The sequence below is a fragment of the Copadichromis virginalis genome, linkage group LG14 (genome assembly GCF_057382275.1).
Source record: "Copadichromis virginalis isolate Kocher_CV1m ecotype Utaka linkage group LG14, C_Virginalis_male_GT1.1, whole genome shotgun sequence".
Taxonomy (NCBI): domain Eukaryota; kingdom Metazoa; phylum Chordata; class Actinopteri; order Cichliformes; family Cichlidae; genus Copadichromis; species Copadichromis virginalis.
The window spans coordinates 214,257-241,378 of NC_140631.1; the positions used below are offsets into that span (position 1 = coordinate 214,257).

Sequence of the window (27,122 nt, forward strand, 5' to 3'; positions counted from 1 at the left end):
AGTCATGTTGGAACAGGAAGGAGCCATCCCCACGCTGTTTCCACAAAGTTGGCAGCATGAAATTGTCCAAAACGTTTTGGTATGCTGAAACATTAATTCTTTCTTACCCACGATACAGTCAGAACAAAACCCAGACTCATTGATCAGATTGCCAGTTGGAGAAACATGATTCATCACTCCAGAGAACACATTTCCACTGCTCTAGAGTCCATTGGCAGTGTGCTTTACACCACTTTATCTGACATTTTGCATTGCACTTGGTGACATAAGGCTTGGATGCAGCTGCTTGGCCATGGAAACCCATTCCATGATGCTCTCTATGCGCTAATCGGAAGGTCGGGTAAATACTTTGAAGTTTGGTAAAAGTTTGTGATGGTGAGTTTGAAGTGTTACTAAAAACAAACAGCTGGACGAATAGTTTGCAACACATTAGTTTAACTGACAACAACATGGTAACATTCTTGGGCATAAAAAGGACAGGTGGACAGATTTCACCCTAGGTGTGTGAATGGCGTCTGTGACAGATTGGTATACCCCACTATCTCTTGAATCAAGATATCGCTGAAATAAACACAGTTTGCATTTTGTTAACTTTACATTTTATTATTAGCACAGAATTAATATTCTTTAGTTTTTTGTTTGAGAGAAAAATAAAATGTTATTTCTTATAACCGCTCAGTTAAATTAGCCAGATATTTAGGTTTTTAATGACAAAAATAATACATCGACTCTTTACATAGAAGCATCTTTGACAAACACAGGTACTTCTGAGAAGTGGTGGGTAAATGGTTAATTTAACAAGGCTTGCAAATGATAGTAACCAAAGTAGTTTTCCTGTGAAACACAACACTACAGCTACAGCATACAAACATACAAACAGCATATATACTGTTATGAGTTCAAATATTGGGGATGGAGACAAGAGAAAAAACCACAATAACAACACTGGTCCAGCCGGGTTAAGTCAAACGATGATTTTAATAGTCACACGCGTGGGAGATGGACACTGTATGCAGACAGCCTCAGATCTCAAAATGGTGGAGCATTAATCAAACTCTTATAGCCTCTGGTGCCCCCACCTTATCATAAAAGCCTAAACATTCACATGCTTTTCTCTCACACGGCGCCTAAGCTACGACCTTGGCTCCCCGTTTTATCTGCTCCTGCTGAGATGGGGCAGAAAACTCCAGCATGCTCTGTTCTCTTCTAATCAGACAAATAAGGCGATGACTCTCTGCAAACAGTATTTCTTATAACATCATAAAACAATATCATTCATCCACAATAAATCAGCAGTCTAATGTAATGCAAATCAGTTTAACTAATGCAATAGTTATCAGCTTCTTCTAATTCAGGAGAATAATGCAAACTAAAACTACATAATAATTCACAATCTTTAATTAGGGGTATAACATGGCATAAAATAATATTATAATCTAACAATACACATTGGGTTTGCTGGGTCATCCATCTGCTTCTCCAGGAATCTCACCTTGATGTGATGACGATTGAGACGCTGCGAATCGTTTTCTTTGGTGCTATCAGTTCAGTCAATGTCAATGAAAAGCTCTGTGGCCCAAAACACAAATATTAATTCAAAAATATATAAAAAGCAGAGTGGAATGGCTTCATTTTAAACTTCCCATTGACCTTTATACATCTACTTATATGTAAATATTGCAGCTTACAGTGACATGTGTCACACAGATAAAAAAAAGATGCAGAATATAAAGTAAAACGTCAATTTATGCCTACGGGCTAGAAAACATTTTGGTAGATATACCTGACTTCTCTGTATATTCATCAGTACAGGGCTTTTCATTCATTCCTGGAGAAAAAGAAAAAAGAAAAACAATAAGATTTAATAAAAACCAGGTGAAGAAGTCTGACTGGACAACAAAACAGCAACTTACTTTGACAAATGTATGGTAATTTTTCATGGCAGTCGGCGTTGGACCACTTGATTTCTTCTGTCTTATTATCAAAGATGACTTTTCCACAGTGGTTGTCAAAGTCAGAGTTGGTGGACGAAGTTCTATTCAACTGTGATTTTACAACATTATACCCTGAAATCCACTTCCACTCAGGTCTGTAGCCAAAAACGGACCTTTGCAGTCCAATCCACACCCCCGTCTTTGAGTCTGTTTTATTTTGCAGTCTTTTCACATCATCCCTTACTTTCCTTTCGCAGATCTCAACCAGGGAGAAATGATCCCTCTGGCAGTCCTCCAAGGCATCAATCCAACTTTTACTTTTGTTGTGTAGACTGACTGGACACAAAAATCGAGAGTAGGTTTTAAAAATGTAATGCACACATATTGTACATAAACTCCATGTCATTATGTTAAATTAAATGCAGTCTTTAAGCAATTTTACTGTGTTGGGTAGAGCTTACTGTTAGCAGCAGGGTACTCAGCACATTGAAATTTAATCTTTACTTTCATGCCATTCTTTGATGTCATGTTAAAGCAGATATTTCCATTCCTTTTGTGGAGGAAAATATACAGGTGATTTATTGAAAGCATGTGTGGCACCAAATATACTGAATCTTTGTATTCAGTAATTGAGTACACATGAAACATACTGTTGTGTAAGATTAACAGCTGTTTTGTTGAAAGTGACATTTGGGTGGCATTCAGGCTGAGTGTAGTTTTCCTTACAAACTGTATCGTTTACAGAGACCTTTATAATTCCTGATACACAAAACCAACATATAAAGATTCATCAGAGAAAATAACACTGCATGTGTGCTTAAAGTATTTCTTAAACAATGTACTGGTTTGCAGTGCTTACCATTTTCTACCGCTAGAGAGGAATTCAAACACTTTCGCTCTCTGTAATTGGTGCCAGGACATGTTCCTGAGCTGTACATCGAGTACATCGAGTCCAACGAGTCCAATTTTTGAGCCACAATTTTCAGTGTGAATTGGTTTCTGTTGCTCATACAACATTCAAGTTTCCAAGTTAAATTGCCAATTTCTAAATCTCCTGCATTTGGGCACACATAGGAAGAGAAAACAAAGTGCAGCTGGACTGTTGCTGTAACAGAATAAGACCAGATCAACAGTTTAAGTATCATTTAGTCATTTGTTTTTTTTTGCATTACTGTTATCTAAAGAAATTTAGAATTTAAAGAAAGGTGACTGGACTTCTTAAAGATGTTTCAGCTGAAGAACTTCTCAGGTAAGAGGTGAAAGTCTACAAGAAACTTTAAAAAGTCCAGTTGCTTTTCTTTCCAAACTCCTTAGACCTGAGAACCTGCACAGACACATTACTGTTATAGTTCATCTTTAAAAAACGTACTGATATATATGTAGTATATTTATGTATATGCAAAAATGTAAATACAAAAAAAGTGCATTATTTTTACATTTCTAATTATTTAAATTTTAAAGGCAAATATGTTTTTGTGTTATTTTCTTCAAGACCATGCAAAAAATTTGAATTTCTTTACTCTTTTTGAATATAGACTGTAATGTTCAGTTCACGTTACTCTTCTTGCTTTTTAAATGTTTGCACCACTTTAACTAAATAGACTCAATACTTGAAATGTGCAATTCACTTGTATTTTTATTTTTATTCCTATTTATTCTATTTATCCCCTTCGTATATTTTATTTATATTGTCTCTGTATTTATATATATATATATGTGTGTGTGTGTGTGTGTGTGTGTGTGTGTGTGTGTGTGTATTATATATATATATATATATATATATATATAATATTCTGTAACTCTGTAACTTCTGTCGGTGCTGTGCTTTTTTGGAAATCGAATTTCCCAGAGGAACCCACCCGAGGGATTAATAAAGTTCTATCTAATCTAATCTAATCTAATCTAATCTAATCTAAATGCTGTAAGCTCCATAACAACAGGAAATATTTGTTTATTTATTAATTTTAGAATCTAGGTACATCATATTCAGTGATGGGAATAACAGCGTTACAAGTAACGGCGTTACTAACGGCGTTACTTTTTTCAGTAACGAGTAATCTAACTAATTACTATTCCTATCGTTACAACGCCGTTACAGTTACTAACAAGAACATGCGGTCCGTTACTATTTTTCAACAAACAGACTGTTGAAGCTGTGTTCATCTTACCACATCTTATATCAGTTGCACGGAAGTAGCTGACTACATAAGTAATCTGGACGCTACAGCTTTAAGCAGCTGTGCGCGCTCCCGCGGACGGTAATCACGATCACTTTCTAGCACAACACCTGGAGCTAAGGAGGCAAAACAATCGCATGGGTGCTGCTGTTTGACTGAGGAAGAATAAAGTAGTCGTGGCAAGCCAATCACATGACCACTTCAAGACAAAGCAACAAGGTGATATATACCAGTTTTTAAATTGTGTCGAATAAAACCAGAGTCACGATAAACAATATATAAACAATATATATATATATATATGTATATATATATAGTATTTTAAAATTGACAATTTATATTTGCATTTAAAGTTATGAAATATGATTCATTAAACATGTTTGTGGTTATTACAGTAAAAAATATAACTTTTTCTACTCTGGTTTTGTTTTTTGTCTGATTTTAGATCAATTGTGTTAATACGGTGTGTCAAAATGAAAACATAACTGTAAATTCAGACACGTGAGGTTGTGCTGAAAAGAATGATACCAAACAAGGCAAATAAACTGTTTTTAAAGGTGAAATGTGGAGGGAAAATCAAAAGTAGTTAAAAATGGCCAATTATACCCTGGACCCCAGAGGGTTAAACGTTTTTTTTTTAAGTAACGCAATAGTTACTTTTCCAGTAATTAATTACTTTTAGAATATTGTAACTCAGTTACTAACTCAGTTACTTTTTTGAAGACGTAACTAGTAACTCTAATTAATTACTTTTTCAAAGTAACTTGCCCAACACTGATCATATTTAACATTTATAACAATGATCATTCACCAAAAAACATACCTAAAAGTAGTGAAAGAGGGCTCAGCAATTCCATGGCCTGTAAATACAAAAATAAAAATAAAAACCCAACAACAACAAAAAAAACAGAAAAAGTTGAACACATGGGATTTTATGCAAAATAATATACCGTTAATATTGGTACATCAAAATCCAACATGACAATATGCACTTTGAATAGGGCAGTATAGTACTTTGGTAGTCAAATCGTGACAGATACCACTGACAAACAAAGGCTTGTCTGTGCAGTTCTCTTCTGATGAAATACACAAACTTCTGCCAATGAACTCACATGAACTTGACCTTTAACTCGAGACTATCAGAGAAGTTATTCTTACTAAAAAAAGGCTCATGAAGGCTATCCCTGTGGACCTTTTGCCAGTTTATATAATGTTTACACAGAAATATTAAAGTGTTTAATAATTAATAATAATAAACATTTAATCATTCTACGAGTTCTTTTTGTGTTAATTTTAGAAGGAAGTTCTTAGGATTTACACATTCTGGTAATTAGTAATCTAATTTCAACTTACCTTCTCAGTGAAAACTTGCTGTTGGTCTCTGAAATATAACAGAGCTTTAGACTGGGAAATGTAAACTTGTGTCTCTGTATGGAGATACTAAACTCATCCCTGTTTTGACTATACAAACACGCCCACCAACACACCATACAGGGCTAGGATCTTATTAACACTGGGGGCCTCGCCCAGCCTTTTTTTTTTTTCTAATTTGTCCAGCTCTGGTCTCATAGCTTCTGCCTCTGTTGCACCTTCTAAATTGATAATCTGTCTTCTTCTTCTTCTTCAACTTCCCTGCTGTTATTTTTACTCTGAAATCTTAAGCTTGATTTACTTTGTAAGGACATAGTAACCCGATATTCTTTATTAGAAGTCCTGAGAGTTTCAGAGTAACAGACAATTGGCGTCACACAGTAACCATGGTTACGCACTGTCACGCGCACCTGTGCAAACAGTCTGAGAGAGACTGTGCTGTTGTTTAATAACAGACATCACTCTGAGCATTATGCATGATTTCATCTTTACATGTTGAACTTGTTGGCATTTTTCACTACCCACCAGCGTAAACTAAGAATACAAATATTTACAATGGTTTGTGTGTAACCTTTGAGGACTCGCAGTGTGTCGACTGAAGAAGGCATTCTGTCCACGCACAGACACAAAGCAATTTGAGCACACACTTAAAACTATTTTACAAATGCATACATCCAAACCTGAGCACACACTGTGCACACAAATGTCTAAAAGTACACGCAACTGCCTTCTCGCTCCCTTACAAAACCTTAAATGTGTGGACGAATCGTCTGATACGCACCGATCATGTTGCATGCCCACGTGGGGTTTTGAGGCAAATTTAACGCTGTCACTCAGGGATGGGCAACTCCAGGGCTCGAGGGCCAGTGTCCTGCAGGTTTTAGATATCACCCTGGGTCAACACACCTGAATCAAACGATTAGTTCATCACCAGGCCTCTCGAGAATTTCAGGACATGTTGAGGAGGTAATTTAGCCATTTGAATCTGTTGTGTTGGATCAAGGACACATCTAAAATCTGCAGGACACCGGCCCTCGAGGCCTAGAGTTGCCCACCCTGGCACATATCATCTGCAAATGTAAGCTGCGATCATGTCACAGTGTAAAACTGGGACATCTGGGCCTCCAATGCCTAACTATTAGTTAGCTTATACTCACTCCAGAGTCTGATTCACAGCCACGCTGAGCACTGGCTGACTTTTCCTAGCATCTAGCAGCAGATTATTTAAACTGTATACTAACGTTTATAGGCTACTGTATAGTTTCTCTAATTGGTAAATCACATTTTCTAGTTGACTTAGAAAAAGACACGTCCACGTCCCCAAAACAAGACAAAACATTTGTGTGCACAGAAAGGTTTTTCAAAGAAAAAGAATATCTGATTCGTAAAACTAAACAAATTGCCTTGTATTTGTGTGTGGATTGAGGCACGCACTTGTGAGCCCTCAAAGGTTACACACAAATGATTGTACATATTTGTAAATCTTAGTTTATGCTTGTGGATCATATCGTAGGTTTTGCAACCCTTTTGAGGCAACTTTCCCTCCATAAGTCTATGCTGCAACAGTAACAGGAGACGGCTCCTCTGTTGAAGTGCTTTAGTTATAATAAGAGGCATTCAAACAAGTAGACATCTTAAATGTTTTTGTACATTCAAAGAGTAAGTAGAGTAATGTTTATTTATATACCACTTTAAGATACGAACGAGTCACAAATTGCTTTACAGAGGTAATAAAAATGTGGTCAAAATGGACACACCCGAATTACGTAAAGCAACACAAATCACAAAAAATTACTCAAATGCCTTTCTAAATACATTAATTCACAGCTATTTTTTAAAGGATGCCACAGTGTTGATGGGCCAAAGACAGAGGGGTAAGTTGTTCTGCAGTTTTAGTTTCAAAAGGTTTCGATCTCTGGACCTCAGGATTTGGTTTGAAGAATAGGTGTCGAGTAGACCGGAGACATATAAGTGGCATCCTCTCCTCCGAAGGCCATAAAAGAAAGAATGAAGATTTTGAACTGATATGTAAATCTAACAGTAAAGCCAGTGCAGACACTTTAATAATGGAGTGATATGAGAGAATTTATGAGTGGGATAAAAGCCTTACAGCAGCATTTTTGGCAGATTGGAGATGATTAATAGATGATTTAGACAGACAATACCATAGAGCACTGTAGTAATCTAAGTGGGAGGAGATGAAAGGATGAACAAGCATCACCATTTTTGAAAAAAGTAAAATAAAAATACACATGGCAAAAATAAACCGTACAATAACATTAGGGTGTTAGACTGACCATCTCACAGACATTCTGAGTTAATGTGTAAATTCACATTGTTGCACTTTAAAGTCTCTTAACTATTAATCCACTACATCAACTGCAACATGTTACAGGCCTGAATGCATTTTCCTTGTAACGAATCCTTCTTTTATGAGGTTTGACCCTATTCAAACAACATCTGGGACTCGAGAGCAAAAGATTGAAAATACTCTGAATATATATTTTAGGTGTAACTGAAACCACTGATGAAGCATGTTTTTTTCATGATGACATATTATATTTGTTTCACAGGATCCAAAGACTCGAACCTATTTTTCATCTATTTATAACTAATGTGTTTCCAGTCATTGTTCTATAATTAGTCTTTATTTCCAGGAAAGCTTTCATTACAATTACTTGACATGTTTTTTTGTTTTTCGCAAAGAAAAGGAAACACATCTGCTTCCACCTCATGCAAATCTAAACCCGGAAAATAATCGCGCGCATGCGCACACGCACACGCACGCACTAACACATTCTCCAACCACACACACCCATCTTTTGCTCCATTGCGGTTTATTTCACACCTCAAACATTTAGTAAACAATTAAGCAAATACAAGTAATCTGCAATAAATTACATTTAGTAAGAAAATAAACTACTAACTCTTTTACGCTACGTCCACACCTACACGGGTATTTCTGAAAACGCAGCTGTTTCGTCCACATGTAAACGGCGTTTCAAATCACCGAAAACTGAGATTTTTTAAAACTCCGGTTTTGCGTTTATGTGTGGACGAGGAATACAGAGTTCGTCACGCAACGTCAAAGGTATGTGTCTTTTTTCACGTCACGCTGTGCGCCACGTTATTGTTTACATGAGATGAATTGCAGAATAGCAGGTACACAGCAAAATCTCCAGTGTTAAATTAACACTGGAGAGTGTCTATATGGGTCCACACCTCTGAGTGTTAAATTAACACTTTTGACAGTGTTATATGTTTAAAAGTAACCTAGTCAGTTTTGAAGATTAACAATGGCTAACACTGAGCAGTGCTGATTTTCTAACACTGGAATATTTCTAACATTTTGAGTTATTTTCCAGTGTTAGAAAATCAGCACTGCTCAGTGTTAGCCATTGTTAATCTTCAAAACTGACTAGGTTACTTTTAAACATATAACACTGTCAAAAGTGTTAATTTAACACTCAACAGTGTTGTATTTAACACTCAGAGGTGTGGACCCATATAGACACTCTCTAGTGTTAATTTAACACTGGAGATTTTGCTGTGTAGAGACAAAATACTGTTAATCTGACAATCTGCAGGTTTTACACGCTTACATACACACATGCAGCTACTGTTCCTCTATTTACAAAGGCAGAGGCGTCACGGTGTGATTACTTTACATGTAGTTGTTTTTTTCCGGTGTAATAATATTCAACATTGCTGTCAATACATTTTTCAATCCCTCTGCAAAATAGGTTTAAAAACATAAACAACTGTGGGATGCTGTTTGTCCGTGATTTGAACCGGGGGAACAAATTGTGGCCTGATGTCATTTGTATCCCGCTGTATCTTTACTGTATAAAGAGCTAAAATCTCCAAAATGTCAGGAGTAGTTAGTAATTACAACAAGTGTTTGTGAACTAAAAATCAAGAATGTGTGATACTGTTTGTCCGTGATTTGGAGAGCCCAGCGCTGCTCCCGACGAAGGGAAAACCAATTCTGCAGGGGAGACCTACCTCGGCACTTGTGCAGGTGAAGCCAAAGGGAAGATTTGCTTCATCATATTTTCTAGTCTTTGGCTTAGAATGAAGTTGGTTTGGAAACATATTCAGCGATGCTTCATCTCCTGATTTGCGTTTGTGGAGGCGCCCCATGCTAGCAGTGTCCAAGCATTGTTTTTTTTTTTTGTTTGTTTTTTCCTTTTCATACTGCGCCTCCCTTGCAATGGCTCTGTGCCCTCCTTAGGGGGCGGGCCCCACACTTTGGGAAGGTCTGGTGTAGAGTATGGTGAGGAGGCTCTGAAGAAAGTTGAGCAAATGGAGGCTGATCTTGGAGGAACAGAGATCCTGGAGCCCCTCAAACATATTTACAGCCAACCCTGCATTACACACACACACACACACACACACACACACACACACACACACACACACACACACACACACACACACACACACACACACACACACTTTAATGATGTCATTCTTTAGTCCTTCCTTTTTTTCTCATTCATTACTCCAACTTGTAAGTTGACCATGAATCAAGCCCTGTATCAGTCTCATATAATCTGCTAATTATACATGAGTTGATCTGTTGAGTGGCTCCTACTGTTCCTCTCACTCTTGCTTTTTTTAACTTGTTAAAACACTTTACTGACAGCATACATACATGAAAAAGTGTGTGTAAACTCTCCTCTCCAGCTGTTTGTCTTTACTGATGCAGAGGTGGGGAACACCAAAGAAGTGATCGATCTGGTGAAGAAGAACTCATGTCCTCTGTGTACTCAGCAAAAGCTGTTGTATTGCAGGTGTTTCTCTTTTGGGATTGGGGAAGGGGCCAGCTCTGCTCTCATCAATGGGATGGCCAAGGAAGGAGGTCATGCTCAGTTCATCACAGGGACTGACAGGATGCAACCAAAAGTAAGACATAAACACAATTACAGGTCAAGTTAAACATTGCAGCAGCAGCAGATACATATTTGAGATCAGACCTGCAGTGAGTAAAATGTCTGTTCCAGCTGTTTGTGTATATTTGGAGAGTTTTTCATTATTTTTCAGGTGATGCAGTCGCTGCGATTTGCTCTGCAGCCAGCTGTGGTCGACATCTCAGTCACATGGGATTTACCAAAGGAAGTGTCTGTCACTGTCCTCTCTCCACCAATCACAACACTTTTCCAGGGTCAGAGGTCACTGATTTATGCCCAGCTCACTGGACAGGTAGGAGCAGCAGCCTCTCATGTTGTTGTTTAGGTATTTGATGACAGTAATTAACGTGACTTCTAACACTGTAATTCTGTGTCAGAGCTCAGAGGCAGCAGAGGGCTGTGTGACGCTGACGTACAGCCTGGCAGGTCATCCCTCTGAGAACCAGCTGCACTTCAGTCTCAGACCTGCAGAGGACGCTGGGTAAAGCAGTTTAACACAAACAACACTTCTGTTTTGAATTGTGAGTTTCCACGTGTTGAATTTAAAACAGTATTTTCAGAAACGTAACTGTACTTACTGGAAAACAGTTAATAATACCCAAACCTAATGCTGTGTGTCTAGTTTTAAATATGTTTCACTTTTTCCTAATCATTATTTCTTGGATTAGGGATATCATAACATCTAATAGTATATCATTACTGACCACAAACATATTAGACATGACAGAGTAATCTCAGTCTGCCGTTTGTTTGAATTCAAGTCCAAACACTATTGTGCAATAATCTGACACTTTTACTCTAAAATACACTAAGAACAGACAGATTGACACACACAGGAACATCACCAACAACAACTAATTTGTGTTCTCAGAGCCTGCTTTTGTAAAGAATGACAGACTTGTCTGCACATTGCACACTGTCATAGTGTTTGTTTAGAGAAGAAAACAAAGTCTGTCTGACTTTTAGAGGCAAATCCATCAGCAGCAGAAAGAAATCGAGATCCTGTCAGGACTCCTTCAGCCTGATAACTGGGGTTAAGTAAAGACAGCATGTCTGTCTGGACTAAAGGTCACCATCCTCTGTCAGTATGTGCGATAGAAACAAAGTATAGCACGATAAATCTTGAAAATATAGTCACTGGCAATACTGCATAATTTTATTTTTTAAAAAAAAGCATTTTTAGAGTTTAGTAGGAAGAAACACAGAGGTTTTACAGTGAGTTAAATGCACTGTTGTCTATGTTTACCAGATTCTCGTTAAAAATCTTTAGATTTCTATTTGGTTTCTTAACAATGTCTCCATGAAGCCCTGTAACACAAATCAATTAGTTAAAGTACAGTCATGTCTTAAAGACATCAAGGCCTGGATGACCTCGAATTTCCTGCTTCTAATTTCAGGCGAAAGCGAGTTTTTGTGCTCGACCCTAAAAATGTTAGAAACACAGAGTCAAGATACTTGACTCCCTCTGCATCCTTGTCTTTCCCCTCACCCCCAACCAGCAGATAGTTGCCCTCCCTGAACCTGGTTCTGCTGGAGGTTTCTTCTCTTTTAAACAGAGTCGTTCCCTCCCAATGTTGCCAAGTGCGTGCTCATAGGGAACATCTGGTTGTTGTGTTTTTCTTCTCTAATATTATAGGGTCTTTAGCTTAATATGCAAAGTGACTTAAAGCAACTACAGTTGTGAAGTAGTGGAATATAAATAAAATTCAAATTGGCTAATTGCAAATGATAAATGATCATTTATACAGTCTATCAAAGTGATTATGGGGGATTTCTGCTAAGCTGCAGCCTCTCTTCACTATAACTCCTGTTAAAACTATTTTAGGATCATGTTCTTTTACCAAAACAAATACCACAACATTGAAGTCTAGGGAGCCAGCTTCAGTGTTAACTTAAGCACAGCTCAGTAATTTCTTAAGCTGATGGGTAGTTTTTGTTTTTACTACCCAAGTTACTAGCTGCTTGTTAAACAGTAACTTCAAACTGTCAGTAAAACCAAGTCCAGCTTAGTTAACTCATGGATCATTCCATTTGTAATCAACACGGGTCTTCTGCTCAACCATCCATCATTTTCATAAAAAATGTTAAGATACAAAGTGTGGGCACATATGATGAGTGCTGTGAAATTTTAGGTTCAAATAATAAATACTACTCAAAATAAGTTCCTTTGAAAAATGCTCTGTCAACCCACTTTCAGGCATGTTATTTTTTCACGCACTGAAATCTGATGCCATCTCAAAAACCAAGAAAACTCCCTGAAGTTTTCAGACATCAAAATGAATGAGGCTCTATAATTTTGGAAAAATTATGCTCTTTCATTTTATTTTCAACCTGGACTAAGCAAAGTTGTACTACTAAAACAAAAATATCAGTAGATTTTTCTGTCCAACAAGAATATGTGCATATTTTTCATTTGCGAGACTTGAGGGACTCCATTTCAAATCATCAGAGCTGCGGTTGCAGGGTGGTTGGTGCCTGTTGTGGTGGTAACCACTGAACCATACCGCCTAAAGATTATGGCCACCCGTTTGGCGACTCAGGAGGGGAAAGAGGTGATCTACCTGCACTGTGCATAGTGAGGGTGGAGTGCTGCTGACTTCGAATGAGAACACTGTCGGGTGGTGGAAGGAATGCTTCAAGGACCTCCTTAATCCCACTGGCATGTCTTCCATGGAGGAAGCAACAAGGAGGTGGAAAAGTCAAAGCCTGAAAAGATGCACTGCTGTCAATTTAAATATTAACACAAAATGATGATGTGAGATAAAACAGATTTGATTCTATAATTTGAACAAAATAACATGATATAATTAAAAACACACCATAAAACAAATAAAATGAAGTCAAACTAAACGTAGGCCTGCCTCACAGCCTGAGAATAAACATCTGCATATCAGAAGCTAAAACACTGGTGGTAATCACACTCCTAACCTCCCACTGAGCTGCACCAGCGTCTGATATTATCCAGAAACCACACGGCAGCAGAAATTATTTTCCTCATCAGTTGTTGTAAAAACATGTCAGCACATTATTTTAGAGCATTTATGATATCACAGTTTGGGATTTCATCAGGAAGAGCATCCAGTGTAATAATCTGCCAAATCAAGTCGAGTGTGTGGATGCTGGAAATGTTCTGCTGGGCTGCAGCGTGAAGAAAGAAGCTCTGGGACTCTGAGGGTTTTCTTAAAGTAGCTTCATCTTCAGAGTGAACAGAAGCAGGTCTGCTTACTCCACACTGCCTTTGATACAGAGCTGTTTTATATCATCAACCCCTTTTACATGTTTATTTGTCATGAATTATGTACCTAATATTGGTTTTACCATTGTGGAAAAAAAGTATGTCAAAATTGTCTGAATACTCCTAACACAGTAGAAGATTGGACCACTGCTGTGGCAGCTCATTCACAAAGTGTTTTAATTCCCTTTCTCTGCCACTAGATGGCGATTATGTTCATGTTTTTACTGATTTCACACAGAAACACCAAAACCAATCTAGAATCTCATCAATTCGAGAAAGACCACAACCAATACAGCCTTCGTTCGAACAAAATCATACAATTGATTGTCCCAAAAATCAGAACAGAATTGGGGAAAAAGGTTTTAAATACGCTGCCCCTGCTTCCTGGAATAATCTGCAGAAGGAACTCAAATTATTAGAATTGGTTACCTTGGGAGAGTTTAAGTCTGTCTTAAAAGAACGAGAGAACAGCTCTTTTACTCAGTGTGATTGTTTTTAATGTGTTATTGTATATTTTACACATGTTGGTATGGGATATTGTATTTGTTTTAAATGTTATGTGGTATGTGACTTTTGTTGCCATGATGCCAGGTCTCTCTTGGAAATGAGATTTTTAATCTCAATGAGATTTTTTTTACCTGGATAAATAAAGGATTAATAAAAAAAGAGTGTCTTTCTCTCCATCTTCAAGCTGGCCAAACGTCATGACTTTATATCAGTAAATGGTTTTAACTAATTAAGAAAATGTTATGTGGAGTTTCCCTTATTTTTTCCAAAAAGTTAGATCATAAAGAGGTTTATAATTACTTAACACTCACTAACTTGCGCTGACATAAAATCTTATATCACTTTAAAGGTTTGTTTTAAAAAAAGAGAGGCAAAAATGATGTTTTCCTCATTATACTGATATTTGTCATTATACCATCCATAGATCATAAAAGTCAAGAGCATATTTACAAAAACAAACATATTCCTTTTCTGTCACTTTTTATGGTTTTAAACTAAAATAGCTGTAAAATAGTTTTGGTTGTCCAGTGATGTTTCTTCTGTCTCCTCTCCTCGTCCAATCCATAAAGTAGAGTCCAACTGCTCCCTGGACCCTCTGCAGTACCTCAACACTGATCAAACCCAGGCCACGGTAGGTAGAGTGCTGATGTGTCTGCTGCGTGTGGTTGTTACTTCTTCCTGAGGAATAAATATGAATGTGTTTGTGGTGTGCAGGTCAAGCTGGCTGCAGGACACAAGTTTGACAGAGATGTTGAACTGCTGATTTATTACAAAGACGCCCACCAGCCCACTGCTGTGGTGGAGGCAGGACAGGCCTCTGCTGAGCCGGGTGAGTGAAAAATAAGTGAAGTCATTAGTTTGCAAATAAAAATTCAAGATCCCAGTTCTTCAACCTGGAATTTAATTGTATTGGAATATATTAGAAACTGTAAACTTGACATTTTTCTGTCCTTTTCATGTCTCTGATGTGTTCAATGGCTTCATGTGGAGAGTTTGTGTTGGTAGTGAATCAATCTGAAAATATGAGTAATACTCGCACCAGCAGTGCCAGAGTATTCATAAAGTGGTGTTAGAGTTACAAAATATTTCCTCAAATCTTTCCTCAAATCGTTCCTCTCACACAGTGGCCTCACCATCTTTCCCTCTTCCCTTCAGGACAGTCCTCTGCTCCTGTTGAAGAGTTTACCAATGGGCTTCTATTCAAACATTTTACAGTTTGGGGTCTCGTTGTGAACACATCTTCCCGTGAGTTGTATTCATGTGATCTCAGTGACTTAAAGTGATATCACTGTAAAACACCATGTTGCCTTTGGATGATTCTGCAAAACTCCAGGTTATGTTTGATTTACTTGCTAAAACAGATTACTGAAAGCATACTTGTATACCTGCCAAAGAGTTGAGCTTTTGCTTGTGTAGGTGAAAAAACTCTCCTCTCTTGCTGTTTGTCTTTACTGATGGAGAGGTGGGGAGCACCAAAGAAGTGATTGAGAATTCAGGTTCTCTGCGTACCAAACCTGTGTGTCTTAAAAATAGCTGTTGTATTGCAGGTGTTTCTCTTTTGGGATTGGGGAAGGGGCCAGCTCTGCTCTCATCAATGGGATGGCCAAGGAGGAGGTCACGCTCAGTTCATCACAGGGACTGACAGGATGCAACCAAAAGTAAGACAATGAGTCATAACAATTATCATGAAAAGGCAAGATGATATTAGTATTTGAACAGCAGACATAAATTCCAAAAACATAAATGTATATTTTTTCAGGGTTTTTCATTATTTTTCAGGTGATGCAGTCGCTGCAGTTTGCTCTGCAGCTGACTGTGGTCGACATCTCAGTCATATTGGATTTACCAAAGGAAGTGTCTGTCACTGTCCTCTCTCCACTAATCACAACACTTTTCCAGGGTCAGAGGTCACTGATTTATGCCCAGCTCACTAGGACAGGTAGGAGCAACCTCTCATGTTGTTGGCAAACTAGATCAATCTGCTGGAACATCTGATTTTAGGACAATCACTTGCTTTTCCAAAGGACACTGACAACCAGACATTAGATGCAACAGCCCTGGCCCACGGTATCCCCCCCCCCATGCATGCGGTGGGCCTTCTGTAGAAAGAGAGCAGCTTAATGAAGGTGACAAGGTGAAAATAGGGTGATTGATGTGCCGGTGCTGTGAGGGCATGTATAACACCACCTGCCCAAGTGTTGAATATAAGGAGGCTTTGAAGAATCTACAATAATTGTGTGTTGTTTGTACATGAATCACAATGTGTTACTTCAGAGGAGTGATGTTTTCAGGGGGTTTTTTTCTGCGCTGCAGAAAATTGAAAAACTACTGTGAACTTGGTGGATCTGTCCAGATCTTTGACTGGAAACTATTTCTATGAATGAGTGGTTCAAAAATGTGTAAGTGAAAAGCTGCCATATTTCAGGTCCCAAAGTCAAACGAACACTGAGGGATCACTGAGAGCTAAAAACTGTCTAACTTCTTTCATCTTTAATAAAATGATCGGCGTTGCTGTTTTACCGGGTTTAACAATTAAGTTTAACATCCAGGCATCCAAGAAAACAGAGTTTATTCAATTTAACTGAGTTAGAGGTTTGCAGTAAGTTAGCTCGCTAGTTTCCACCTAAACATGATCATCATAAGCAGTGTTACCAATTCATACACTGGTTTATCATCTAGACTTTTTGTCTCATGCAGCACCATGATCAGGTCCAGTTTTTATTTCATCTTTGATTTTTCAGCTGCTGTGCCTGAGCAGCCTCCCAGAGACCCTTTGTTGCAGTTAGTCTTCCTCCAGAAGCCATCTGGCTGCTTGATCCAGCTCTGGCTGCTGCACCGGGAAAGAGCAGTGAGGAGGTGGATTGATAAATGAAATTCATAACAAAAATTCATAATGGACTTTTTCCATTTAGGAATAATAAAAATCAGCTTTCTTTTTAATTGCTATTAACTGATAGTCAGATAACCAGCTTTTAAAAACATATTCATAAACACTTTGCAATCAACAAAATTTACACAGAGGTTATAGATGAAATAAAAAGTATCACGTGTTTTCGTGTTTATAACTCTGTTATTGTACATATTCTGTGTTATACATCATAATCATTCCAGTCTCTCTCTTTTTTTTTTTACTGTTTTAATCTTTATAAAACTCTTATTTATTTATTTATTTTTATGATTTCTGCTGCCCTATTGGTCTGGTCTCTCTTGAAAATCTGAAAACGTGATATTCATAATAAAAGGATTTAAAAGTTTACTGCCAAAAATTATTAAACTTCATAACAGAAATGTGCTAACTGGCTTGAAATAGATTGAAACTGTTATGAGATTGCTTCAGGGAGCAGACATGACACCGTCTTTTAGGTTTCGCCATCACTTTGTATTATGCGCACAACACCACCCTCCTCTGGCTTCCACGTGAACTGCACCTTAAACATCAACTGTTTACAAATGTCATGACACAAACAAACGTTTCAATACCGTAAATCACTTTTTGGACTGCGATCACTTTTTGGCACAACATCGGCTCTGATAACATTTAAAGCGCATTGAAAAACTATTCTGTAATGCTAAAAATCCATTATCAATTGTAATTATTTATTTATTAATTTAAATTTCAGATATCGATCTTCATTTTTGTAAACTGGTGAATTAATGATTTTTTTAAAGAATTAAAACGACAAAGTTTGGCAACATATTTTTTATAAAGGATGAATAAAAGAGTAAAATAAAATGAGAAATATATATATTTTTGAAAAAGCTATGATAATTAGACGAACTTTATTTTAAATAAATAAAATTGATTTTCGGTGGCACTGGGAGTCATGGTGATGATGACGTGTTTGAGTGCAGGTATAAAAGCAGGAGGCAAAATTGGAATTCGGGTTTCACGTTTGAGCGCAAACAGGAGCTTTTTCCCACTAGTGCTGTGAAAACTCGGATTTTTCAAACTACAGCCAACGTTTGAAAATCTTCAAGAAGGATTTGCAAAATGACTTCTACAAACTTCAGTCGCGAGATGCACCTGTTCTCCCTTTTCATTGACGAGGTGTTAGATCAACGCTATGGTGAGTACAGCAGGCTAATATGTCAGAGTGCTAGCAAACAAATACAACTTAGATTTTTGTCTTTTATTGTTTGGAAGTAGGACTTCATGAGTGTTAACGTTTAGGATGAGATGTTTCATACTTGAGTAACATCAATTTTAACATGTGCCAGTACACTATAAAGATGGCGCCATGTTTTTTTTTAAATCGCTGGGAAAAAAAACAATTGAATGCACGCGCCCTGGAAACGACGTAAGGCATTGGAGGACGCTGACGTCAGCGCGCGGCCGTTTTTGCATGTAGAGGGTTTGAGTTGACATGTTTGGGCTGCTGGCGCTGAGTTATACGTGAAAGTTTCATAAATTGTGAATTTTATAAAGCTGGAGAATGGAGTTTTAAAAGTTCACAGAGTCGCTGGATGAGTTTGAGATTGAAACAGTGTGTGCCTGCAATAAGGAGGTGGGAGGTTTCTCACCTAAATGTAGCTGCTTTATTCTCAAAATATCGATGCTCAACTAATATGAAGATATTACTCCTTAATGTGAATGCGTATTAAAACCTCAGTGAAAGTCCATGCAGCCTTACACTGCATGAAAACTTTTACCAAAAAAGGTGAAGGCTTTCATAAACAATGAGTTCTGCTGGGAGCTTCTTACTGTTTGTGTGTGGAAGAGCTTATGATGATGTAAAGCCATGTCTGGACAATTTAAATTCAGGCTTTAGTTTGTGTGATCACATGATTAACGTACACGCATGCTTTGCTTTCTCGTAGCTGAGCTGGTGAGTCCAATCACTGCTCCTCAGATGGTCGTCATTAACTTGAGGAACCGTGAACTGAGCAGCAGCCAACTGGACTCCATGTCCCACCTGGTCCTCACTCTTTACCATAACCTGGTGACGGGGTCCAAGGACTTTCCTTACATACCTTTTAAAGGATTGTTCCATCGGGACCAGGTGACGACACCATTTGTCCATGTGAGGCAGAGCCAGAGAGAGAACACCACTCCTTCTCCTCTTACGGACTCACCAGCTGGCATGATGCTGCCGCCTGCGGGCTCCAGCTCTCATCCACGCTTCCTGACTCCAGTTCTTCCAGAGAAAGCGGATCTTGCTGTGCTGAAGGCAGATCGGAGGAACCGTGTCGGCACCTTGACTGTCGACGGCCTCCTCGTCACCAGAGTCATCTCCACTGTTTACCGAACAGAGGACACTGAGATGACGAACCGCTGGAGAATAACAGACTACAGCGCGGACGGCAGAGTTCTCACTTCGGTGCTCTGCCGTTTTCTAAATATGTCGGCAAAGCGTGCTAAGAGGAAGGCTCCGGAGGAAGAGAGCAGCATCCGGAGCCCGAGTCCAGCAAGGAAGCGCTTGAGATTATAATATACAGTGAAGCATGTCGAACGTCAGCAAGCCTGAACAAAGTGGTAAGTAGTAAATAGTGCTTAAGGTTGTTTCTAAAATAATGTCCTAAAATATTTGAAAATCGTCGAGGTTTTAACTTTTATTCTTTCTTTTCTGCCTCTTGTTTCTAAAAGTCAGGAAAAAGAGTCACGCTGCGAAGAAACTCCACACAGAAGATTTTCCCTCAGTAAAATGGTAAATATATTCATCTTGTTATGACGTTTGCTCACAATAACCAGGAGTGTTCCTGTGTTTCTGAAGTGATTTACTCTCATTTGGTGTTATTTCATCCAAAGACAACTGAGGGTCTTCAGAGCAGCGTGAACGGCCGTCACCTGAGAGCAAGACAGTCCTGGCGCCTTTGTGGTTCCCTCCAGGTACTCCAGCTTCATCCCACAGTCCAGAGAGATGCAGTTAGGTTGAATGTGAGTGTGAATAGTTGTCTGTTTCTCTGTGTTAGACTGACCTGTCCAGGTTGTACTCCTGCCTCTGGCCCCATAACAGCTGGGATGGCTCCAATCTTGAATTGGATAAGCTGAAGAAATGGATGGAAGGATGATCCAAAGAGAAACATTAAAGGCCCTCTCACAAAAAAAAGATAAGAACTCATTTTACACATTGTTGAAACATCCTGAAAGTTATTTGTTCTGTTTAGAAACTTGTTGAACTGTTGTTTCGACTTGTTGTTCATTTCTTATTCGGTTCAGCTGTGTTTCTATGTGTCCTTAGTTCCCATAATCAGCCTCCTGTGTGTAAATATTGTGTCAGTCTCCCTTTGTCCCTTGTCAGAGTGTTAATCTCCGTCCCCTCGTGTTTCCTTGCCTCAGTAGTTCTGTTTCCTATAGTTTTCCCCCAGTATAGGTTTTGGTTTGACTTTTTCAGTTCCCTTTGTCAGTCTTTGTATTTAGTATTTCTTCATCAGTCTCATCACTTTCCTCTGCAGAGAGAAAACAATAAAAAGACCTGAAGAGGTCTTTTTATTGTTTTCACCAAATAACACCAAATGAGAGTGAATCACTTCAGAACAACAGGAACACTCCTGGTTATTGTGAGCAAACGTCATAACAAGATGAATATATTTACCATTTTACTGAGGGAACATCTTCTGTGTGGAGTTTCTTCTCATCTTGGCTCTTTTTCCTGACATTTAGAAACAAGAGGCAGAAAAGAAAGAATAAAAGTTAAAACCTCAACGATTTTTTAATGTTTGGGATATTTTAGAAACAACCGTAAACACTATTTACTACTTACCACTTTGTTCATTCTTGCTGACGTTCACTCTCCTCATCTTCTCTCTAAAGGACAAATGACAGTAAAGAGGGAATCGTTTTAGTAACTTTATCAACCAGGTGAGCAGAATTTTAGATATTTATCAATATTCTGATTAAAAGCAGAGTGAATACTTATCTTTTTACGAGAAAGGGTTCAATCCGTCCTGTCTTAGGTCTTAATGTCACCTTGTCTCCTCTCTGTTTTCTCTGAAAAACAAAAGACAAATGGGAAGAAAAAAATTAGTAAATGATTTCAGCAACTAGAGGAAGTGTTCACTGAGGAGGAGCTGTCATAATAATATAAAATCAATATGTACTTATCTTTTTTTTAATGAGAGTTTACAGAGCACGCTGGCTTCGCTCCTCTCTGAAAGTTACCTGGATAAAGGATAATAACAATTAATAGCATCATCAAAACAGACAAACCTGAAAGAATTGCTGATCAGAGTTGTCTGTCTGCTTTTGGCTAAAGGCCAACGTATCGACCTTCCTTGGGACAGAAAATAATCTGTGTCTTAGTCTTAATACTCGTCAACAACACACACAAAACAAAAATGAGCATTTAAATTTAAATGACATAAATAACACTGAATATAAACAGTCTGGTTTTCTAATATTGAAATGAAAGAAATTCTATTTTTTAAATTTAATCATTTTGAATTTTTAACAGCACTGCCAAACTCTGATTCCTTCTTTAATAAACCTGGAGAGTCACTTACCTCTGTGTCAGTACTTACCAAAATATTGCCTCTTGCCCCTCTGACAGATGACCTCGCCTGAGAAAAAACAAAAAACAAACCTTAAAATGGCTGCAACTGCTGTGCTCCCTAAATTAGTACAAATAGGGGGAAAGGAGAGTAGGCATGTTAAATATTACAGTTAGATTTTCTTAAACTTTCACTCTTAGAAAGCATTCTGTTTTAAAGCGAGCACTTTAAAGACATGATGTTTGTGCAGGTCTCCACTCCTTCCTCCTCATGTTATCCAGCCACTGGTTCAGTCTTGCTGCTCCATCATAACCTTTAGTAAAACGAGAGGCTCAGAAGCAACAAGAGTATTGTGTGAAAAGAGATCTGAATAAACAAAGAGTGGCAGACCCCCGGCTGTGTTGTGTTCTTGCTATTAGCAACTTTATGGTGATTCAGAACATACAGAACATACAGAACATACAGATCCTTTTTTATAGATGATGTTTGCTGAGTATTCATGCATGCATCATCCATTAATGTTTGGGAGGAGGGGCTGATTGACTTTGTCAGGACTGTTTTTCCCAATAAGCCACCACTATTAAACTTTGACGAGCCTTATGGCCAACTCAACCCATCAGATCTTTGATGTGTTAAAGCCAAAAACCTGCTACAAGACACAATCGAGAGGACTGATGAGAAAAGAAAGTGAACTGGATTTTCTTCAAATTTAAAGAGCACCGTTAGCTTTAGCTCATTTAGCTTTGTTAGTGAGCATACATGTAGCTTACAAATAAGTAAATTGAATTAAGGGAGGGAAGAATCAACTTGAAGGCTGAACTCCAGGAAAAACTAGGAAGCTTGAAAGGGAAACAGCAGTTACTTTGGCTGCTGCCACAGCCGCTCCTTAAATACCTGGTCTTGCTGACACACTTAATTATCACGCTGGTGCCTACATGAAGGTGAGAACTTCACTCCCAACCACTGAATAGACAAGATTGTATCCACACGACGGCTTTATTGATCCCTTTGCAGAGGTTTGAAATTTCTTAAAATAAATCTCAGAAAATCGGTTTGGTTTCGATGTTTAAATTATTTTTCCACAACAACAAACAGAAGCATCGATGTGAGCATCGGTCCAAAGAAAAACAATACAAAGATATTATTAGTAGCTAACATATTGCACTTTGGGCTACTGACTAGATAGCCACTAATTACGCGAGGAAATACAAGAATAACTGAATGCAATTTGATTTATTGAATTTGTTTATTGAAAATGACTTGAAGAAAGACGAGAACATTTGTTGTCGTTTAAAGTTTTCTTTATTTTGTGCCAAATTGGTGCCAAATCAATAAATGAGCAGTAGAAGCTACCGTTCACAGATGGAAAATGTAAAACACTCACTTGCCACTCTATTAAGAACATGTTGCTTTTTGGTCAATGTGACGGACCAAAAAGCAACAAAGTTATTGTACCCAATTGATCCCTATGAGCGACCGTGGAGAGGAAAAACTCCCTTTTAACAGGAAGAAACCTCTGGCAGAACCACACTGTAAAAAAATATTCCGTAGAAAAACGGAAAATGTCCTGGTAATTTTCTGCCAGTACATTTTCTGTTTTTTTACGGAAGTTTGACGGACTTTTCTGTAAACGATAAAACGGAAAATTCTGTAGATTTACAGTATACTCTCTGTACTATTTACGGACATTTCCTTCAGCTATAAAACGGAAGATTCCGTTTATTCACAGTATATTTTCTGTATCATTAACTGATATTTTCCGTAAATAGAAAATTTGAAATTTCTGTTTATATTACTATTTCCAAGCACTTCTTTTCACTGTAACTCATTAAATATAGTTCTTTATATCCTTGAACGTACATTTCTATGCAATTACAACCTAGTACACCATGTACTCAAAAATTCATAAATTAAAACTTAAATTAATTTGTGCTTCGTACACAACAACATTGGTACAATTAATGTTAAATATTCTTTTATTCTCCTCAACTCTAAAACTATACTAAAATATAATGACAGCATCCATCTTGTCATAAAACTACTAAACAGCTGATACATGAACAAAATAACTCACAAGCTTTCAAATTTGAGCATTTTTATTTCCTTAAAATCAGGTTGCCCTCATGTAAATGTGTTTATTTACATTCATTCAAGTGGCTACCAAGTGTTTTCTTCAAACAGGACACCCGACAAACAAAAAATGTCATATTTAACTATATGTTCACATGTAATAATATCCATAGTACCTTTTAGTTAGAATCACTGCCTTGTGGTAGTTTTGCCTCAGCCAAATGGTTAAGGTGTGGTTTACATCCATGTCTGTCCACTTATGATACAGTATACACATGTAGTCAGTTATAGCCAAACACCTTTGATTACTGAATTACATTCACTTCATTAATGAAAATGCTCAAAATAATCCTTAGACTCAAACGTTAGAACAGGCTTTTCCTCGCAGCACGCCGTGAAATAAATACTCAGAAAGAAAATGGCAGCCGTTTAAACTCATGTCTAAAAATGTATCGTTTCATGCATCGGTCAAAACACTCGACTCCAGGTACACGACGCCCAACTGAAAACACTTCACATAAGTCGAGTTGCCCGAGAATCACAGAATTTACAGAAAATGCACTATTTTGTGATATATATCGTTATCAGGAGAGAAATGTCTTATATTGGGATGTGAGATTTTGGTCATATCACACAGCCCTACAAAGGATTATAATTCACGTAGTTGCATACACATAACACCATTCTGTTGCAACAAAAGCAGTTTATAATTAAAGTAACATACATACCGGTACCTTGAAAAACGAAATCAACCACAACATTAAACTCACCTTGTGTTTGTAGAGAAGGTGGTCAGGGTTTTTCTTCATTTCCTGAGACCAGCTGCTCTGGATCATTACCAGCTTGTATCTTCATCTTTTTTTTCACTTGGTGAAGTCTTTCATTGCTCTGCACTGGAAAACCAAAGTGTGTGATCAAAGGTGAAATAAGGGATATTTTTCCACTGCAGGACTTAGAGTCAAGTAGTGATAGCTGTTGAACCATTTCTCAAATAATCTGTAAGGATCTGGATTTTTAAGAAAGATACAAATATCTCTGCTTATATTTGGCTAAAAGCTTGATATAGACAAGGCATATAAAGCCCCTGCACACCAGCACTGCGCTTACATTATAGTTCAATCAAGAAATAGTTATTATTGATTTATTATTGAATTTTTTTTAGTAATAATTATTAGTATTTAATCATATTTGCACAGTGGGGTGACAAAAGTATTCCACATACTAGAAATGCTGCTCAACATTTCATAAATTACATTTTCAACAAATGCTGGAGTAAAAACACAGTTACAGGGAAAATGTGTCTGTCTATAAATATTAACTAAACATTTCTATGTGCTACAAAATAGACATGTGGTGAGGTGAAACTATACTTTCAATAATATTACCACTACAGTCTGTTAACCACCGAAATAATCTATGCTGGTCAGCTAGCTAAAAGTATTTACTTTAGCAGCCCAAATCAGAGTGCTGCTAAAGTATCATCAGCAAAAGCTAATGCTACATTAGCATTTGCTAGCGTCAGCCAGGAAGGTCTGAGGGTTAAACTAGGGTTAGTGTAACTTTGCCCGAAACCCTTTAAAGTGTACAGTAGAGCCAACTGTAAAACATGGGTATTGATACAGTACTTATGAGAGTCCTAGAATAATTTCTAGGACCATAAGTTCTCACTTTCCCCAGTTATCCACATCGCTGACTTTCGCTAATTAGCTAGTTAGCAGTCACAGCTGTGTAATACCCAGAGAGACACAGACAGCTAACTATAATATTTATGAAAACTGGTTCAGCCACTGAAGGGCAAAACTGGTGGTATCACAGTAAAAATTATTTTAACATTAACTAAAATAAAGCTTAAGTCATGTTAAACCTAAATAACAATTATTTTTTTAAAAATGAGTCAGCAAAATATTCCTGACTTGTCTGGAGACAGCCGAAACCAGTTAACAAATAAATTAACAATTCTTTCTAAATAAAAACGCAGAGTCTTTTGAAAAATATTATTTTGATAAAAGGAAACATGAGTTTTAATACTTACCACAGAAATTTGAAGACAGTTTCTCCAACTTCAGAGTCCAAAATCCAGATGAAGCCTGAAAGAATGCATTGCAGTAGTTGAGAAATACAGAAAAATACCTGTAAATGACTAATACGGAAAATTCCTTCACGTTTATACAGTAGATAGTACTGTATTTTTACGGATTTTTTTTACAGTGTGTGTTTCAGCGTCTTTACGGAAGGCTGCGAAATAAAAAGATGCTCATATTCACTTGCATTTGTTACCCTGTTGTTATCTTCATGTCGGTTACCTTCACGTGCTGCTCTTTGGCAGTTTTACAGATTTTATTCTGAACATCTTTCTGAAGTGACTGGTTTTTGCTTGTATTCAGCAGAAACTGGAAACTAATCCAACTTGCTGAATGTATTTACACAGTCTTGTTTGCCTCCAGTGCAGTGTCTTTGTCACAAATGTGAGAAACAAATTAAAAGGTGATCATGCCAAAAGGTAGTGAAATTAATACAAAATTGTGAAGGCAAAGTGCCAGAAGAGTAAATACATGGTCACAAACTGTGTATCAGGTAAAATTGTCTAAGTGAGGGTTATGCTTGTGTTTTACTATAACACCATCTAGTGGATATCTAGTGCTCATTGTTCTTTGACAAATACTTTCAAATAGCTTCACAGTGCAAAGCAACCAGAACTGAAGGCAGATACAGTAAAGGCCTCGCAAGGGAGGAAACAACATTTGATATCTATGAGTTCTACACTCCAAACGGTCAATTATTAACAAAAAAACTTGCTTGTTCAATCCAATTTGAGCCTTTGAAAATGGGGGGATTGTATGAAAAAGGCCTAACTCCTGAACGAGCATTTTCAAGGATTTCAAGCACCTGTACCTGTTCAATGTTCACTTGAAAGACCCCCTTATAAAGTACTTCTAGCTGAAATGATGAGGACAAAATCCATGCTGCTTGTTTGTGAAAAATCTGAAAGTTGTGGCTGTATAGACAAACACAGTGAAAAATTTCTGAAGTCTCAGTGTCTCCCTGTGTGTTGATGCAGAATGTGTGCACACAGAAGACTCAGTGCCAGTTATCAATTTAGTTATTTATTTTTTGCACTGCATTAGATAACATCAAAATAGTGTTTTCAAAAATGACAATAATATTCCCAATTGTGTTATTTTTATGTTGTAATCTTTATGAAAAAACTTAAAAAACAAACAAACAAAAACAAAACACCTACCTCATAATCTTTTGAGTCTGGTATATGGCGGGGCGCTGTGGACACCCAAGTTTGTGAATGCAATAGCTCAAGAACGAGACAATGTAGAATTTTTTAATTAATACCATGGTAGCATTTACTAAAAATCTCTGTAAGGTTTAAATCTCAGGGACCTTGACTTCAAGGTCAGAGCTTAACTTTTCTAAAGAAAAGAGGATTTTCCCATTTATAAAACATGTATGTCTACTAGGAGGCTAAAGGTTAGCA

The 27,122-nt window shown here is 37.6% G+C and overlaps 3 protein-coding genes and 2 long non-coding RNA genes across 10 annotated transcripts; 2 read left to right on the forward strand and 3 right to left on the reverse strand.

Annotated features, from left to right (window-relative positions):
- Window positions 1-545: 545 nt before the first annotated feature.
- LOC146693138 (regenerating islet-derived protein 3-gamma-like) lies at window positions 546-15,648 on the reverse strand. Of its 4 annotated transcripts, XM_085478905.1 has the most exons (12): window positions 15,523-15,648; window positions 12,957-13,101; window positions 10,140-10,370; window positions 9,488-9,849; window positions 5,465-5,492; window positions 4,935-4,971; window positions 2,794-3,039; window positions 2,585-2,693; window positions 2,396-2,484; window positions 1,914-2,270; window positions 1,784-1,828; window positions 546-1,569 (listed from the first exon to the last, which is right to left on the reverse strand). In XM_085478905.1, the coding sequence occupies exons 4-12, from the start codon at window positions 9,532-9,534 to the stop codon at window positions 1,547-1,549; spliced, it is 981 nt and encodes a 326-aa protein (XP_085335031.1). In that variant the 5' UTR covers window positions 9,535-9,849; window positions 10,140-10,370; window positions 12,957-13,101; window positions 15,523-15,648; the 3' UTR covers window positions 546-1,546. The 4 variants fall into 4 exon arrangements, with proteins under 4 accessions (XP_085335031.1, XP_085335032.1, XP_085335033.1 ...); XM_085478907.1 differs by lacking the exons at window positions 2,396-2,484; window positions 2,585-2,693; window positions 2,794-3,039 and having other exon boundaries at window positions 555-1,569; XM_085478906.1 differs by lacking the exons at window positions 4,935-4,971; window positions 5,465-5,492; window positions 9,488-9,849; ... (1 more) ...; window positions 12,957-13,101; window positions 15,523-15,648 and having other exon boundaries at window positions 554-1,569; window positions 2,794-3,526.
- On the forward strand, window positions 8,258-15,749 carry LOC146693139 (von Willebrand factor A domain-containing protein 5A-like). Of its 2 annotated transcripts, XM_085478919.1 has the most exons (8): window positions 8,258-8,573; window positions 10,279-10,390; window positions 10,529-10,687; window positions 10,773-10,916; window positions 14,707-14,768; window positions 14,852-14,966; window positions 15,293-15,382; window positions 15,685-15,749. In XM_085478919.1, the coding sequence occupies exons 2-4, from the start codon at window positions 10,331-10,333 to the stop codon at window positions 10,878-10,880; spliced, it is 327 nt and encodes a 108-aa protein (XP_085335045.1). In that variant the 5' UTR covers window positions 8,258-8,573; window positions 10,279-10,330; the 3' UTR covers window positions 10,881-10,916; window positions 14,707-14,768; window positions 14,852-14,966; window positions 15,293-15,382; window positions 15,685-15,749. The 2 variants fall into 2 exon arrangements, with proteins under 2 accessions (XP_085335045.1, XP_085335046.1); XM_085478920.1 differs by lacking the exon at window positions 8,258-8,573 and having other exon boundaries at window positions 10,348-10,390; window positions 10,773-10,876.
- Window positions 15,714-20,113, reverse strand: LOC146693140 (uncharacterized). Of its 2 annotated transcripts, none has more exons than XR_014923902.1 (3): window positions 20,054-20,113; window positions 19,211-19,372; window positions 15,714-15,775 (listed from the first exon to the last, which is right to left on the reverse strand). It is a non-coding gene; the product is annotated as an uncharacterized LOC146693140 (long non-coding RNA). The 2 variants fall into 2 exon arrangements; XR_014923903.1 differs by lacking the exon at window positions 15,714-15,775 and adding an exon at window positions 16,690-16,967.
- LOC146693141 (uncharacterized) lies at window positions 17,928-21,056 on the forward strand. Its single transcript, XM_085478913.1, has 5 exons — window positions 17,928-18,204; window positions 18,956-19,610; window positions 19,722-19,782; window positions 19,884-19,964; window positions 20,048-21,056. Exons 1-2 carry the CDS (start codon window positions 18,129-18,131, stop codon window positions 19,564-19,566), a joined length of 687 nt encoding a protein of 228 aa, XP_085335039.1. The 5' UTR covers window positions 17,928-18,128; the 3' UTR covers window positions 19,567-19,610; window positions 19,722-19,782; window positions 19,884-19,964; window positions 20,048-21,056.
- Window positions 20,841-25,630, reverse strand: LOC146693142 (uncharacterized). Its single transcript, XR_014923901.1, has 2 exons — window positions 24,406-25,630; window positions 20,841-21,634 (listed from the first exon to the last, which is right to left on the reverse strand). It is a non-coding gene; the product is annotated as an uncharacterized LOC146693142 (long non-coding RNA).
- Window positions 25,631-27,122: the final 1,492 nt, after the last annotated feature.